General features: G+C 44.0%; 1 protein-coding gene across 2 annotated transcripts in view; it reads left to right on the plus strand.

The window, feature by feature from the left end:
• Window positions 1-3581: 3581 nt before the first annotated feature.
• The window catches only part of RANBP3 (RAN binding protein 3), a 59470-nt gene continuing 45128 nt past the window's right edge, over window positions 3582-17923 (plus strand). The window contains exons 1-2 of one of the 2 annotated variants that reach the window (XM_030966551.1): window positions 3582-3720; window positions 14933-14988. In XM_030966551.1, coding sequence (XP_030822411.1) covers window positions 3699-3720; window positions 14933-14988 — 78 coding nt within the window. In that variant the 5' untranslated portion in view covers window positions 3582-3698. The remainder of the gene's footprint in view (window positions 3721-14932; window positions 14989-17923) is intronic. The other variant, XM_030966552.1, reaches the window with a different exon arrangement.

Raw genomic sequence — 17923 nt, forward strand, 5'->3', positions numbered from 1 at the left:
TACAGTTCTTGTGTGAATAGAAGCATACTAATTATTTTGGTTAAATTCTTTGCAAATTGTCTGCACCAAATGTTCTCCAGGGAAAAGGCACAGACAAGGTCTAGAACCACACACAGACTCAGGCTGCCATGCAGACATCATGCAGCTGCCAGCACTAATGTCCAGCCCTGTAAGCTCCCCGTGGACATGCATAAAATAAAAAAATCTTGCAAAGCTATAAGTCTTAGGTCATGATCAGAGGATATGCTAAAATCAGCTTTAAGTCATCTGGGATCAAATGAAAAATGCTGCAGCCCCAGCTATCTGTGGATTCCATGGCTGGAGCTCTACCCTCAGGGAAAACAGGGATGACTTGTTCAGGACCATGTAGTTTATTGACTAGTGGTAAATTTATTTAAGCCAGGGAAACATTTCAGGATGTTGAAGATTGCATGCAAGATGTTTTCCATTACCATCTGTATGGCTGATTACCTTGTCAAGTGAGCAGTTTGCCTTATCTCTCTCTGAGTGACCACATTCACACCTCCCTTGGGAGGGGACCTCTGCTGATAACAGACTATTGAATATCGGTGCATGACTGATAAGAACTATAACATCCCATTGTGAGATGCTCTGCCCAGAGGGAGGAGCCAAGCACTGCTACCCAGATATACTCTGAGATTCTGAAACTCCAGCTCAGCTTTTCTCCACGTGATTCCCTAGAGGAACAGCAGCTGCCTCTTCCTCCACTGGATCTTCAGAGGAAAGAATACATCCTTCTCTACAGATCCTCCTTGCTCCAACAGAACCACACCTGATACTTCAGAGGACTGCAGCCACATTTTCAATCGGACTACCACCAACACCCTGACCCACAGGGTGTCAGGTTGGGTTCTGACTCTGTCAGTGTTGTTCTAGTGGACTGCATTGTTTATTTTATTCTTTTTATTTCTTCCCTATTAACAAACTGTTATTTCCTGCTCCCATATCTTTGCCTGAGAGCCCCTTAATTTAAAATTATAGCAATTCGGAGGGGTGGGGAGGGTTTACATTCTCCATTTCAGGGGAGGCTCCTGCCTTTCTTAGCAGACTCCTGTCTTTCCAAACCAAGACACAGGACCCATCTCAGGTGAAAAGCAAGACTCTTAATGGTATTTTCCTTCTGCCTTGGTAGCTGGAGAGTGAGAGGTTAAACAGAGCCTCCTGCTGCTTAAAGTGCCCCTGGAATGCAGACGTGGTCTTCACTGATCTCCAGGACCTTTTAAAGCTGATGGAGTGTCTGTTCAGTAACATCAGCCAGCTTTCAGCCCCCTCCCACACAGCCCACTGGATCCCATGAACTCAGGTGGGCTGAGAGTTCTCAAGAGATTTTTGACTTGATCTTGTCTCTGAATCCTGTCTCAAAGCTCAGAGACCTGAGCTTGGTGAGACTGACTTGGTGGAAAGAAAGGACTTGGTGGAAAGTAAGACTAGGAAAGCTTTTGAAGTTCCTTGGCAGTGTCAACTCTAGTTGACCTTTGGATTTCCTCATACCATCTCTGCATGCTGAGGAAGTATTCCTATATTCCACTTCAGTAGTCTGTCCTTGTTTCCATCCCATGTATAGTTCTTTTGTATTCATTCACAAGTTCTATGTTTACCAAGTTTGTATCCCAACACATTTACTTACTCCTCTGATTGCTGAGGCAGACTGTTCTCGTGCTTGGAGGAAGTCCTTAACAAACTGCCAGCTCTTTTGAGCTCCTTTGTCCTTCAGAGCTAACTCTCAGAATCTCACTTCACTTGAATAACCCAAAGTCATTCTCTTGAAGGGGCTGCAGTCTGCCATTTATCTTTGTCACTCCTCTCAGAACCTTGAATGCCACAATTTCATGGTTGTTACAATGAACATGACATGTCCCCAAACATTCCTCTCTTGGTCATGAGTAGCAGATGCAGCTGGGTGTCCAGTTGAACTAGATGGCCTGCCTAGCAAGTGTGGTAAGAATTTGTCCCTAACATGCTTTAGAAAACGTGGATTTCTTGTGCCCACTGTCTTGCAAATTCAACTGGTAATGCAGCCTGCACTAGCAATCATAAAACTCCAAAGAGTATTGCCTGATCTACGGAAATATTCCATAATATGCTGAAGATGGACATTTACTTACAGATAGGTATTTTGTATTTAAAAATAGGTATCCTGTGTGGTGTGGTCAACATGTTGGAGGGAAGGGATAGCATGCAGAAAGACCTGGACAGGCTGGAGAGGTGAAACTTACGAACTTCTACAAGGCCAAGTGCAACTCCTGCATGTGTCAGGGCAATCCCAAGAACAAACACAGGCTGAGGGGAGAAAGGATTGAGAAAAGGCCTGGGGAGAAGGACTTGTGGGTGCAGGTGGATAAGAAGCTCAACATGCCCCAGCCACAGGCATTGGCACACAGAAACCCACCCTGTGCTGGGCTCATTGCCCAGCATGGGCAGGAGGGCATTCTGCCCTCTACCCCACTCAGGTGACATCCCACCTGCAGAGCTGCTTCCGGCCCTGGGGAACAACAACAGGAGGATGTGGAACTGCTGAAGCAAGTCCAGAGGAGGCCACAGAGATGCTCCAAGGGCTGGAGGCCCTCTGCTCTGGGGACAGGCTGGGAGAGCTGGGGGTGTTTAGCCTGGAGAAGAGAAGGCTCTGGAGAGACCTTAGAGCCTGGTCCAGTAACTAAAGTGGCTTCAAGAAAGCTGGAGAGACTTTGGACAGGAGTCTAGAATGACAGGACAAGGGGGAATGGCTTGGTAGACCAGTGAAGCCCTGGCACAGCTTGCCCAGAGATATGGTTGACTCATCCCTGGGTGTTCAAAGTCAGGTTGGATGTGGTGTGGAGATACTTGATGTAGAGAAAGGTGTCCCTGTCTATGGAAGTGAGGGGAATGAGATGGGCTTTAAGGTTCCTTGGAAGCCAAATCCTTCTGTGATTATTCTGGTTGGTTTTTTTTTTTTGGTGTTTTTTTTTTTGGCTTTTTTTTTTAAATTAGTGCCATTCATTTATTTGTAACAAGTTTTGTCAGTTTTGCTGTTATATTCCTGATGGACAATTCTCCTAGCAGGTAAACCAGATGGTTTCAATTCATAATACTTACAAAAGGAATCAGGAGCCCGGCCCTTGGATTCTGCGTTAGGCTAGTGTGATAGCTTGTGAGGGATGTAGTCAAATGAAGGGCATTGTGCATGCTGTTGTTAAACGAACCTTGAAGCAACCACTAGGGGAAAGATGAGAATCATTAATTGCTCAATTCCTACGCCCTGTGCCAGCTGCTGTTGAGCGCAGGACGTGGCATGAGGAGCAGCTCATGGTCTGCCCGCCTGGGCTCCGCAGCCGCGGGAAGAGGTGCAGACGGCAATGCCGCGCACGGGACGGAGACGCGCGAGCAACTAGCCCCGCTCCGACCGCCGCGGTACATACGGTGCGTGGGGCGCAGAGAGCGATCGGGCGAACGGGGACCCCATAACGAGTCGGCCCACGGAGACGCTGCCCAAACCGGCCGCCCGAAGCTGCAGAACCGACTGGAAACCGGCAGGGAACCGCGCAGGTCCCCCGGCTCCGCTACGGACGGCCCCGCCCTCCGCGCACGCGCAGCGCCGTCCCGTAGCGGCCGTAAATCGGGGCGTGCGCGCCGCGCGGGACCCGCGGTGAGCGGTGTCGTCCGGCCGCGCGATGCATTGTGGGCGCGGCTGAGGAAGTAAAATGGCGGACCTGGCGAACGAAGGTAGGCGGGAGTTGCCGGCGTCGCTACTCTGGCCCACAGCAGTCCTGCGCCGCCGTGAGCCTAGTCTAGCCCGGCTCGGCTCGGCTTGGCCCTGCGATCCGCGTTCAAGGGCTATTCCGGGAGCACCACCTCCCCGCGGTCGTCCTGGTCCTAGTGGGGTGAGCGGCCGGACAAAGGGAGCGCCATGGTCGGGCCACCGGGCTGTCCGCGAGGTGCGGGCGGACGAAGCCAGGCTGGGGCCTTCGTCCTTAGGGGCCTCCCGCGGGTTGGTGGCTCCGGGTTCGCGATGCGGCGGCTACTGGCGCCGGTGGCCCGGGGCCGGTGCTCCCTGGACGCGGACAGCGGGCCCGGCGTTGGGCACGGCCCCTGGAGCGCGGTAGCGAGCGCTGTGTCTTGGCCCCCGCTCTGAGCCGCTTTGTGCCCCGCCTTGTCCAGTTGCTTTTTGAAGTTATTGTCTGCTGCTTTCATGCTACTGTAAATCTTTCCTTTGCTTATACTCATGTTAATACTTTGTTTAGTTCAAGGATTGATTGAAGGCCTATGTCAAACACGACAGGGTATCATAGTAGATGCATTGTATTTTTTTGAGCTGAAAACATCAGAGGTGGGCTAGTAAAGTGGCTTCCATTTTTTCTGAAGAGCATTAGAAGAACCTGGGCTGCAATACTGCAGTATTTGGGTATTCTGCCCCAAGGTGTATACAGTGGTGTTTTAAGCGGCAGTGGGTATGTATATTTTGCCTTTGGGAATGACATATGTCTCTCAGTGTTTTGGCAAAAGCCAATTTGCCCAACTGTCTCTGTTGTGTCTCATCATTCCTCTCAGCTAATGGAAGAGGAAAAGAAATGCCCAGTGGGAGGTGAATGAAAGTGTATGTGAGGCCCCTTCTTTCAGGACCGTTTCTTACTTTGGAACTCAGTGGCAATTATTGTTCTGATATTAGCGTTAAACGTCGGGAAGCAAATAAATGTTGTAGGTGCAGCCTTTGAAGATGAAGCCTACAAACAGCTAAAAATACAGTTACACTTCAGTTAACAAATCCTGTGATGTGGCGTGGCTTGGGCTGTTGGCTTCCAGACTCAAGGTGAGTTGTCAGCTCCTGGGGAGGCATGATAAGTGGTCTCAAGAATAGTAGTCGCCAAATCTGTAATGACTATTTGTGAGAAACTTAACATCCGTACTTAATTTGTATACTGCCATTATAATGACCTTATAATAAATATTAATGGGTTCTTTTGTTCTCTTAAAATCAGAAGTTTGGCAGTAGCTCTCTTAAGTGATGCAAGCCACTCACTTTACCTCCCCTTTTTGCTGGGGAACATTAAACTCAACAGTTTACCAGTATTCATTACATCTTTTGATGATGACTTGTTGTGTGTTTCTGTCTCTACTTCTCTTTTTCTGCAGGGTCTTGTAGACTGTCTAGGATGGCAAGGGGGGTGCGATCCCATCCTTGTGCTCCTTTCCTGCCTCCAGAGACTTACCTTACCTGTAAACCTCTTTAGTTTATACTCGCCTGTCTTTCCAGAGTTGTCACCTTCATCTGTTCTGTTCTATTTCTTCTTGCAATAAGAATGTGATACAATATTTCCTCAGAGAAGTAAGATAAGCTTGCTTTGGAACTGTTGTCTCCTCATTCTAATATAATTGACTGTTGCTAGTTTTGTTCCTTTCAGTGCCATTTTTGAGGTGTATGTTCTTTGTATAACAGTGGAAATACACACACTTCCCAGAATTCGCATCTTTCTGTAGAAACTTGGAGAATTCTGTAGTCTTTCTACTTGGCTTATTTGCAGTCTCTGTCATGGCAAGGATCTTCTCAGGTGACTGTTTTATCCTCATTCTTCAACACAGCAGTTAGTTTTATTTTTCCGTTGTTTAGGTCAATGCTTTACTTCCTTGTGCTCAGGTATTTTAATCTAAATATATGAAGTAACTATTTTGGTACTGATAATTCTTTGACCTTCTGCTTCATATTGGTCTTATATTGTTTATAGCATTTGATAGCTGAATGTTCATGTTCACAAAAAAGTGTGATTACAGCGAAGTTCTTAACGTTCCTGAATCTTGATTGATGTGTACAACAGTACTGTCTCAATCATACTTTGTTCTTAGATGTGAAACTAATTATTCTTTGACACATAGTCGACACAAGTACCTAGAATGAGGTTTCAGTTATTCTTGCAGACTGTTTTTGTTTGTTGTGTTTAAATAGTCCAGTGGACAGACAGCTTTTACTGTCTGTTCATGCAGGTGGAACTCAAGATTTTTTCCTGTTTGATTACTGCAACAAACCTTTTCCTGGCCTTGAAAAGTGCTGAGATTTGTGTGGCTTGTGTCCTCTCATCTTACTAATATAAAGCTCTTTTTATCTGTAACTTTTACCATGACACCCATCTTTAAATTCATTGATTGATGTTTCTGATTCCAACAGTACATTAGGTACCTTTACCTTCTAGGTTCTGATATCTCTCTTAAACTATTGAATGTCTTAAATCTGTACTGAGCTGTCAGTACTGCATCCAAGTAACCATTCTGCCAATGTCCTTTGTAACTTTGAACTATTTTAATGGATGATCTTTCTGATGCATTTCTTCAAAGCTACAAGCATTCTCTCTAATAATTACTTCATTTTTTGTCATTCTTATTGTTCCTCAAATCGTTTTCATCCACTTGTCTTTGCTTTGTTTCTAGTGAGTTGGTGAAACTGCTCCCCTGCCTCTTTATATTGGAGTGATGACCAACTGTATCTTGACAAAAGAAGATTGTTGGCTTAAGGGGGTCCTCTACTGCACAGAAGGGGGCTAAAAGATGACATAGTCCTAGTGACACTTTCTGAATAAGTTTGTACTGTGAAGTTTCCTAGGAAAAGATCCTGGTCTTGGCATTGCCTGTCATGGTGGGAGATGAGATGATAAGTGTGGAGCTAATGAAGAGGAGGAGAGAGTAGCTTCTCTCTAGCTGTGTGAAGTTTGATCGACTTTGCTGCAAAGATTTAGCGACATGGTAATAAAGGTTTTGGGGACTGTCATTGTGCAGGTGATTATTGAAAAGCAGGGGTTTAGTCTGGTAAGCACAATTGTTGTTGGTACTAATGTATTAAGTAGTTACTGAATATTCTTAGAAACTTTCTTTGGAGTCTTTGGTACTTCACTGCCACGTGTGTGAAGTGTCAGTTTTAAGACAATCCAGCTAGAATACCAAAGAGAACTAGCACCTTCCTGTTGGTCCTATATATTTATGGGAACTGGAATGCTTTTCTCATTAACTTGTGGCTAAAACACAACTAGTAATTTGCTTGTGTGTAACTTACTGCGGAAGCTGCATTTTTAAGACAACAGACTCCCCTTGTTTGGGGAATGAATTACTTAATCTTCTCAATGGCTGAAAGGTGATACTAATTTTTCTCAGGGCTAAAATTTGATGGGTGTGTTAACATTTTCCTTTCAGGAGGTGTCTGCAACTTACTTGGCTTTATGAAATTGCTGAGTATACAGTTCACAATCATAACACGTTTACTGTATGTAACTGCCTTTAATTAATTGGAGGCTAGAGAGCAGTGGTGCAGGAAGGGGCCTGGGGGTTCTGGCTGATGGCAAGTTGGATCTGAGTCAGCAGTGCCCTGGAGCCAGGATGGCCAACCGTGTCCTTAGGGGCATCAGGCCAGCTGGGTGAGGGAGGGGATTGTGTCTCTCTGCTCTGCACTGGAGCAGCCTCACCTTGAGTTCTGGGGGCAGTTTTGGGCACCGCAGTATAAAAAAGACATTAAGCTAGTAGAGGAGTGTCCAAAGAAGGACCACAAGGATGCGGAAGGGTCTAGAGGGGAAGGTGTATGAGGAACTGCTGAGGGCACTCGGTTTGTTCAGCCTGGAGGAGACTGAGGGGAGACCTCAATGCAGTCTTCAGCCTCCTCATGAGAGGCAGGTACCAGTCTGTACACTCTCATGACCAATGAGAGAGCTTGAGGAAACAGCATGGAGCTGAGTCAGGGGAGGTTTAGCTTGGATACCAGGAAAAGGTTTTCCACCCAGAGGGAGGCTGAGCATATAAGGCTTCTCAGGGCAGTGGTCACAGCACCAAGCCTGAGTTCAAGAAGTGTTTGGACACTGCTCTGTCATACGGTGGCCTTTTTGGGGTGCCCTGTTGTCCTGGTTTAGGGCAAATTTGGGAGAAAACCTCCAAAGGGGTTCCTCTAGAAAGCAGATTCAAGTGGCCCCTCCCCCAACTGATTTATGAAAATATTTCCTTGGAGGAAAGTAGAAAAAACCCTGCTTATTTAACAGGCAAAGCATTCGCCAGCACAAAAAATGAGCAATATTAAACAATAAAACCTCTGGCCACTCTGAAGAGATGACAAACTCAGAAAGTCCCCTTCGTGGGCTGTAGCTTGGCTCACTCAGTCTCCTGTCATCTCTCCGGTGATGGAAATGCTGCGGCCCAGGCCTGGCCTGGTGGGCCACAGGTGTGAGCTGCTGGTGCTCTTCTGGGTGTTCAGTCCAGAGCAGGTTTGAACAGTTCCAGGAAAAAGAAAAAACACAGTCCAGGGAATTTGTCTGCCTCAGCGAGCTAAAAACTAACTAAAAGCAAAGGAAAGCTAGGTCTGTGCTGCAGACAACACAGTCCAGGAGAAGGATGTAGGGGAGCAAATGCAATTTTTGATAACAAACTCTGTGTTTCTTCTGTCCCCCACTTTGCTCTTGGAACCAGTCTTAATCGTGCAGAATTTATTTCTGGGCTAAACAGACTAATAGGGATACAAGCATCATAAAGTCACATCAGGACATTTCACCCCTTATCCCCATATCGCCAGCTTACTACCGAAGCTAATATATATTCTAACTCGACACATACATTTATATACACAGTATACAGCTATATGCTGTATACAATGACGGTGACATTCAGCAGACAGTGATATTTACACCTAGTTCTCACCCAACAGTTAGATCTCCCTGAGGTATGTGTCGTGTTGTTCCATTGTTCTGCATTATCTACCATGTGTAACCTGGTCCCTGAGCAAAGACAATCCCACAAATGGGTTTCTCTGTATTCAAGGCGGAATTGATCCAAACTGTCTTTCCTAATAAACCTCTGACATGTGCCACTGGGACTTTGTCTACTGTATGCAGGGGCAGAGGTTCAGATTGGGCAGGGCCTGCTTGGTTAATGAAGCGTCGGGTGTTAACTAACCAGGTGGTCTTTGCTAGATGCTGCTCCAGTTTTTGAAAGATCCCACAGCCAATGCTTTCAGGGTGGTTTTTAAAAGTCCATTGTACTTCTCCACTTTGCCTGCAGCTGGTGCATGGTAGGGGATATGGTACACCCACTCAATGCCATGGTAGAGGCAAAATAGGCTCAGCAGTGAAGGTGACTGCTTTTTTGGCCCTTGTCACTGCTGTGCCATGAGATATACTCTGTGAGCCTGAGAACTTTACAGAGATACGCATTCCTGCAGGTGTTTATTTCTATTTCCATAAGAATCCATAGTTTGGGTTGGAAGAGACCTTTGAAGAAATCTACCTCCCCCCCCCCCCATCCCCATTGTTCAGGAACACCTTCCACTACACCAGATTGCTCCAGACCTCATCCAGTCTGGCCTTGAATGTTGCCAGGGATGCCATCCACAGGTCCATAAAGCAACCTGTGCCAGGGCCTCACCACACTTGCAGGGAAAAATTTTTTCCTTATATCTCATCTAAATTTACCTTCTGTCAGTTTGAAGCCATTCCTCCTTATCCAAAGTCCCTCTACTGTGGAGCCCTTTTAGGTACTGGACCAGGCTCTAAGGTCTCTCCAGAGTAGGCTAAACACCCCCAGCTCTCCCAGCCTGTCCCCAGAGCAGAGGGCCTCCAGCCCTTGGAGCATCTCTGTGGCCTCCTCTGGACTTGCTTCAGCAGCTCCACATCCTCCTGTTGTTGTTCCCCAGGGCCGGAAGCAGCTCTGCAGGTGGGATGTCACCTGAGTGGGGTAGAGGGCAGAATGCCCTCCTGCCCATGCTGGGCAATGAGCCCAGCACAGGGTGGGTTTCTGTGTGCCAATGCCTGTGGCTGGGGCATGTTGAGCTTCTTATCCACCTGCACCCACAAGTCCTTCTCCCCAGGCCTTTTCTCAATCCTTTCTCCCCTCAGCCTGTGTTTGTTCTTGGGATTGCCCTGACACATGCAGGAGTTGCACTTGGCCTTGTAGAAGTTCATACGGTTTGCATAGTGCCACCTCTCCAGCCTGTCCAGATGGTATTCCTTCCCTCCAGCATATCAGCTGCACCACACAACTTGATGTCATTGGCAGACTTCCTGGGTGCCCTCAATCCTACTGCTCATGTCACCAAAATAGATATTAAGCAGTGCTGGTCCCAGACTTGGTCTCCACTTGGACATTGAGCTGTTGACTGCAACTCTGAGTGCAGCCACCAGCAAATTCCTTATCCAGGAAGAGGTCCATCTGTCCAATTTAGAGACAAGGGATCTCCTTCAGGACAGTGTCAAACGTTTTGCACAAGTCTGGGCAGACTGTTCTTCCCTTGTCCACCAACACTGTAAGACAATCATAGAACCAAATTTGTCTGGTGTGGTTTGCTTTGCGTGAAGCCATGTTGACTCTCTACATTCACTGCCTTATTTTCCATGTGCCTTAGCAAAGTTCCCAGGTGGAGGGTTATGGAGAGTCTGCTCCATGATCTTGCCAGGTGCAGAAGTGAGGCTTGCCAGCCTGTAGTGCCCCAAGCCTGCCTTTTCTTCCTTTTTGTAAATGGGGGTTATGTTTCCCCTTTTCCAGTCACTGGGAACTTCCTCAGATGGCCACAACTTCTCAATGAATGGAAAGTGGCTTAGCCACTTCCTCTGACAGTTCCCTTAGGACTCATGGATGCATTTCATCAGTTCCCATGGACTTGTGCACCTTCACCTTAGATGGTCTCAATCCTGTTTTCCTATAGCACGTGGTCCTTCATTCTGCCAGTCCCTGCTGCTTTCCCCTTTTATAACTTGGTTTGGAGCGCTTCTTGATGAAGATGGAGTCAGAAACATCATTGAGTACCTGAGCTCTCCACATCCATGGAAACCAGGTCTCCTGTTTCCTGCTGGAGAGGGCCCACGTTTTCCCCAGGCTTTCTCTTATCACCAGTGCACCTACAGAAGCTTTTCTTGTTGCCCTTGACCCCTTGGATTTTTTTTCAATGAGTCATTTCATGCTGCAATAAAAGTCTGACACTTTGTGGCTGCTAGAGGTGCATCATGTGAGTGAATGTTTTGTTTAGCTGTGGGAAATATGGTTGACAAGGGAGAGTTTGCTACAGCTGCTAGTGGTCACGTATCTAGGTTAAAAATCTCATAGTGAATAGTATATATGGCTTGAAGATGATATCTCTGCATGAACTATGGAGTATTTTCTGTTTCTGCATTTTGATTTCCACAGCTTGTGAAGGAAGCTCAGCAGATTTAATAGTACATGTTTTTCTCACAGCACATAGGGCATTTATCAATAGTTAATGACTTGATGGTAAAATATGTTAAAGAAATTTAGCCTGTGAAGTCCAGCTCTTGAGGTTTTGTAGTTGTTCATGCAGGTTGAAATATCTGCAGAGTGAATAAACTGCAGGAAGAAGTTCTGTGGATTCAGTTGGTTTTCAGTTGTGGATTCAATTTGATTTGACAGCCTAAAACCATTCAGGTTTGTATGGTTCCAGATCTTGAGATTGGAGAGGTACTATCTCTGATGCTAATTACTGAAGTTTTGCTTTCCTTCTTACATGCTTGGACTTCATCTGAATACCTTTATCAAGACTGGCTTGGTTAGAAAATTGACATTTCTCCAGATCTTTGTTTTGCCATGTTTCTGTCTGCTTCTCTGAAGAAAAAAAAACAAAACCAACAAGTCTAATCCTCAGTTTTTAAGAACTGTGTGTTCTGACTGCTCATCTCTTGGTGAAGGAGATCTAATGTTCTCTTACATGAATTCTACCTGAAGTTTGAAGGTAGAGGGTTTTTCCTTCATATATATTTCCTTCCTTTCCTTTATTTTCTTTTTAAGTTGCTGAGTTTAGTGGACCTGGCAGATCTATTTTATCATAGGTCATCCTTCAGACACCCTGGTATAACAAAATCTTGAGAACGTGACCATCTGGCCCAGATGTTGGCTAGTACAAATAACAGTGGAATTCTTGTTTTGAATCAGCACTTGACTGGACTAACTGCAGACTAACATCTGCATTTCTGATCTGCAAAAATAAAATCTGGTATGGGGGTTCTTCAGTTGAAGGAAACATGGTATGTGTAAGTGCTTTTGTACGAAAAACATTAAATGCTAGAGAGCTCTATGTAAATGCATTTGAAAAGATAACTAGAAACAGGAACCAAAATCTGGAGCTGGGCATTTAAATGGAAAATTTGATACTAGAATTTTTTTACAGAAAAAAATTGATGCAGAAATGGATGATTGAGGGCAGTATTACTTTGCTTTTGATGCCTTCAATGAAAAGGTTTACCCAAAATTTAAATAAGGCTTAGCAAAATAGGCTGTATTTAATGAAGGTGGTCAAATGAGGCGATCTAGTGGTCCCTTCTTGCCTTGGGCTAGAATTAGGGAGATGTTTTCAGCGCTGTGGTATTGTTGCAGACTTCAGAAAGGACACAAATGAACAAGTGTTCCTTATGTCTGTTCCTGAGTAAGCACTGGTACAGTTGTTAGCTGTGAGTGCCTGTTGTCTCATGTCGCTCCTGACCCTGTCAGTTGGTCTCGCAGTCAGCAAGAGCAGTAGTGAGATTCTTGGACTTTGAATACTGGATGACTGTGTTCCTTCAATGGACAAAGACTATCAGATGTTGCACCAGTGCTCCCCTTTTCAGGTTGACTGACAGGCCTGGCCATAGTTTGCTTTATTAGATCCTTTTGCCATTCTCATTTGTCATAGCTGGACGCAATCTCAAATAGTTGGAGGTTTTTCACTCGCTTTTGTTCTTTCATCAAGTTATTTTTTTCCTGTGAGCTTTCTGCTGTTTCTGACATCTGTCTTCTTTTTTCCTGAGTGCTTAGTTTTCAATCATTGGACTCCATTTTGTAATTTGTGTTACTTTGCATCAATTTCTCTGGCTACTCATTCCATCTTTTGCCAGCTGTCCCAGAGTGCTTTTCTTTGCACTCTGCATTGTTGTTGAATCTGTTTATCTTTGCTTTTGTCTCTTTCATTACTTCAGTCCTTTGTTATGCACTAGAGAGACAAGTAGATTTTGTTCAGTTCTCCTTGGTATTTGTGGAATTTGGTGTAGGAGTCTCTTGTAAGGTGTGCATGACAATCAAGTCCCACATTCTGGTAGCTGTCCCTACTGACTGGTTTGGCAGAGGGCATGCTGCTGTAGCAGTAGCACTAATGAGCACTGAAGTATTGTCTTGGTCTGAAAAGACAGGTGTCTGCTAAGGAAGGCAGGAGCCTCCCCTGAAATGGAAACTGTAAACCCTCTCCCTGCACATTGTTATAATTTTGAAATTAAGGAGCTCTCAGGCAAAGATATGGGAGCAGGAATAACAGTTCATTATTAGGAAAGAAAATTTTAAAAAATAAAAGAAAAGGAACAATGCAGTAATACAAAACAACACTGACAGAGTCAGGATATGACCTGAAACCCGGTGGGTCAGGGTGTTGGTAGCAGTCCCATTAAATGGTGGCTGCAGTCGTCCTGCAGTGATAGGTGTGGTTCTGTTGGAGCTGTGATCCTGTGTTTTTTTCTGAAGATCCAGTGGTGGTGTAGATGGGCCTGGTCTTCCTCTGGGAATCCGGTGGAAAAGGCTGACTATGGTCTTCCAAATTTCTGATTATATCCAGATATGAATGCTTGGCTCCTCCCTCTGGGTGGCACACCTCACAATGGGATGATGTAATTTTTATCAGTCATGCAAGTGAGACTCAATGGCCCATTAACAGAAGATATCTCCCCGAGGGAGGATTAGTTGCGGAAAAGATAAAGAAAACTACCCAATTAACAAAAGACAACTGCACCACTTCTAACAGATAGGAATAGAATACACACCCACATTTCCAACCTAAGACAAGTATACCACATGGTATTAAGAAATAACTGTCACTTTGAAGTCAGGATTTAAAAGCTTGGCTATTGTCTCAGTGAAGCCCCCCACAGGCAGTTATACCGAGGTGCAGGAAATGAAAATGGATCCCTGTCTTGTTTCAACAGACTCTGGGTTTTGGGACAGGTATTACATATAAGGGTCTATATTGTTTTCACTTCTGAAATGGATTGTCTGCACATTGCTCTTATTAATAAGCATTTTTAAGATTCAGCAGTATTTGCTGGATAGATGAACTTAAAAAATAAAGGGAAAAAGATATCAGGCAAAATGATGTCATAAGTAGCTTAGTTTCTTGATTCATTTTACCTTTTGTTGAACAAATTATGCCAGTCTTGCTAGATCAGTCTTGCAGTGATCCATCTAAAATATAGAAAGATCCATCTAAAAAATAGAGGCTCTTCTACCCTCTCAATTAAATGCACAGTTCTGGTAATAATTTTCATAATTTTGTGAATGTCAACTAAAGTTTCACTTTTTCAGCCAAACTCATTTAATATAGTAGTTCCCAAATTGACAGTTTCATCCCTTTTTCCTTATATGGTGATCCAAGTACTTTACTGAGCCTGCAAGATTTTGTGATACTGTTCTTTTTTTTGGTGCAAGGTAGCTCTTGATAGCTTTATATTTCCTTTTGCTTTTATGCTAGCCTTTCAAGCTCTGAAAGTTTTAAAATTTTTAGTTTTCTTAGGTGTCTAGACTTGTTTATAGGACTGCATAATTGCAAAGGTGGAACTTATTTATTTAATTTCTTTGCAAATCTAGCTCTCCGTAAATCCCATTTCCAGACTGAAAGACAGGCTGAAATACTGTACTCATCTTTATATACAAACATACAGGAGAGCTGCTGACTGCCTGGTGTGTGTGCAGCTTCTCTTAAAATATAACTCACAGATAAGATGCATCAGTTTGTTGAATGCTCAGGAATTCTCACCTCTGCTTTATCACACACACTCCCCCTTTTTACTTTTGAAGATCAAGTCCTTATAAACACCTGTTACCAGGAACTGGTAGAAACAATATGTGTTACAGCTTAGGGATTCATTGTTGCTAAAAGCATCATAGAACATAACATTTTCATAATAGTCAATATGAATGTGCTTGGAAAAAACTCCAATGATTTCTTTTTTTACAGAAAAACCTGCCATTGCCCCACCTGTCTTTGTATTTCAAAAGGATAAAGCACAGAAGGTAAGGAGATATTGATACCTTTTTTTGGTTTTGTTCTTAGCCCTGACTCCTTTCTTCCATGGTGATCAGCTTTTGTGTTGTTGTGAAGCTGAAGGTGGATAATAGAGCATTAACATCATTAATGGGCATAGGGCAAGCAGGTACTGAAGGGCTAAAAGTGGGAAGATGTATGGTGGTTTCACAATTATGGGTAGCTCTTCAGACAGAAGATGGACCAATGTGAAAGAAAAAGTATGGTGAAGGTGTATCTTGAACATGAGTCAGAGGAGTGCTGATGCACTCAGCATGACAAAGCTACAAAATTTGTTTTTCTGATAATGGGGTTAAGATAAAGGAAAGAAAACTGGTCCAGATTATTGCTTTTCACCTCAGGATACTTAAATGTCTCTCATATCTTTGGTTTGTATGCTGTGAAGTGTCTAGTTACCTTGGGAAATGGTAATTCTGTTCCTGCATCTCAATATGGTATTTAATTCTGTCTGGTTAATAGTAAAAGCTAGTAAGATTTATGTGGGAAAAAAATCAAGGTTATTCATGTTTCTGTTGAAGATGGTGGGAACCAAGAGAAGTATGTGATACACTCTCTGTCGGATCACTGCATTGGTTTGCTGTTTGTCGAGTCAGAAATGTTTGAATTGAAATACTGAATCATTTTTCAGTTGATAGCTTTTCTTTAGTTTAGAACAAGTACCAGACTCAAGGTTTCTCACAGGTTCAATAGGCATATTCCTCAGCAGGAGCTTCAAATAGTTTCTCAGCTTGGAAAGGATTTAAGTCTGCTGTCCTCCTAAAATTAGCTAATCAAATTAAATCTGCTAGAGAGTAAGTACTTTCAAGACATATTTTTAATTACATTTTTTACAATAACTGTTTACATATACTGTGGAATGAAGGAGTGGTAGTGTTTGCACTACCAATTTTGATCATGTTTCCTTTTAGGAAACAGCTCCCAGTCACCCACTGTTGCTTGGACTTTTCTGAAGTCCCTTATGAGTTGCATCATGGTGAGTGTTCTCTGCAGGTGTCCTTTACCATTGTGGTGGTCATAGCAGTGTGCAATCCAGGCAGAGTGACATGGTCCTGTGTCCTTTTTACCTGGCCTTGTCTTTACATGCCAAGATAGCAGTTCTTATACTCTCAAGTTCCTTCATGATGCACCTTTGCTTCTGCACCCCTTCAGTGGCCTCCATACTGCATGCCTTCAGTATTAAGCTGTGCAAACTCCTGCACTGGACTGTGAGACAGTTCTGTTGTGTTCTGATAGGTGTCAATAAAATATTTGTAAAAATATATTAATTAAAGGGATAATGTGTTTTGGGGCTAGCAGAGATGATCCAGGGAGAGACATCTGTGATTTTAATCTGCCCAGCTGCCTCTGAGGATGCTGAGGTGATGCTGAACAGATAGCTGTATTCAGGACCACCTCTGCCTCGGCACAGACAGAAAGTCTGGCTTTGTTTGGTAGAGAGTCTGTGGGTTTCTCAGCATCTTGAAGGCACGGGAGTTAGAGATAAGTTATACATTTATTTAAATGCCAAGTGGTGGTGGTGCTGTCATTGGGGCTAGCCACTGTTGCTTTGGGCATGGAGTAAGTCTGGCTTGGGTGGGGAATAGGGCCTGTTCCTTGAAACAGATCAGAGAGTCTAGTGGCAGCGTCTGTCAGTTAGTTGCCAATTTTCAGAGTAGTAACAGACATAAATGCTTATGCTAAACTGTGTGTTGTGTGGAGATGTAGGATTTTTAAAGAGGAAGGGGGAGTGGTTAATAATTTTAGTAGCTTTTATTGTGGTGTAGTTGACACTGCAGAGAAGGACTTGTATCAATGCTGTGCTTCTTGCAGTTTGATTGGATTAAGAGCTTGTTGCTTGTGCCAGTAGTTGTTTTTTGTAGTATAGATATAGTAGTAGTATAGCTAGAACATGATGCTGTGAGCCCAAAGTAACAGCATATATACTGTGCTGCGTATATCAGAACCGGTATTCAGGCCAGTTTTAATCAACTTAATTAAGGAAAAGTGCATCAGGTTACATATTGGTTGAGATCTATCACTGTATTTTCAGAAAGACTTAATAGCTAGGTGTTCCCAAGAAGGGTAAACTCCATTACTGTTTCTGTAAAAGGTGCTTGGTTAAGTGCATTGTCTACCACTAAAGACTATCCTTCTTAAAGTTATCAGGGAAATCCTGTAAACAGAGGAGTTTTTCCTTGAGCAATGTTTTGAAGAAAATGCAAAAGTAACTTCAAAATAGTTGTCAAACAACACACTACTTGAATATGTAATTTCTCAATGTAAATTATAATTTTAATTTAGCAAAATGTCTGTCTAGTCAAGTCACTTTTTTCTGTAAGCAAAAGTGTTAGTGGAGGCTTTTTAGTGCTGACACAGCAGTCTGACAATAAGCTGAGGGGAAGAAAAAGCACTGCATTGTGTATTCGGTTAACTGTCTGTGATGGTTATATATGTTTGTCTACTATTTTTCCACGTGAACCTGGATGTCCTAAGCAGAATTATTTAATTGCAGCGTCTACAGATCCTCTCATTATTACAGCTGGGTTGATATAATTCAGTGGTCTTACTGATTTTTCTGGAACTAACAGTAGTGTCTACTATTAAGTTAAAGAATGTTCTTTTTCTAGAAATCCTGACTTAAGTTTGTGCTTGGTAGGTGTCTGACATTTGGGTCATACCAACACCATGGTACATTTGAGGCTTGGAGCAGAGTGGCTGGAAAGCTGCCTGGTGGAGAAGGACCTGGGGGTGCTGGTCAACAGTGGCTGAACATGAGCCCAGGTGTGCCCAGGTGGCCAAGAAGGCCAATGGCACCTGGCCTGTACCGGCCACAGTGTGGCCAGCAGGACCAGGGCAGTGACTGGGCACTGCTGAGGCATTTCAAATCCTGGGTTCAGTTTTAGGCCCCTCATGACAAGAAAGTCA

The sequence above is a fragment of the Camarhynchus parvulus genome, chromosome 28 (genome assembly GCF_901933205.1).
Source record: "Camarhynchus parvulus chromosome 28, STF_HiC, whole genome shotgun sequence".
Classification (NCBI taxonomy): Eukaryota; Metazoa; Chordata; class Aves; order Passeriformes; family Thraupidae; genus Camarhynchus; species Camarhynchus parvulus.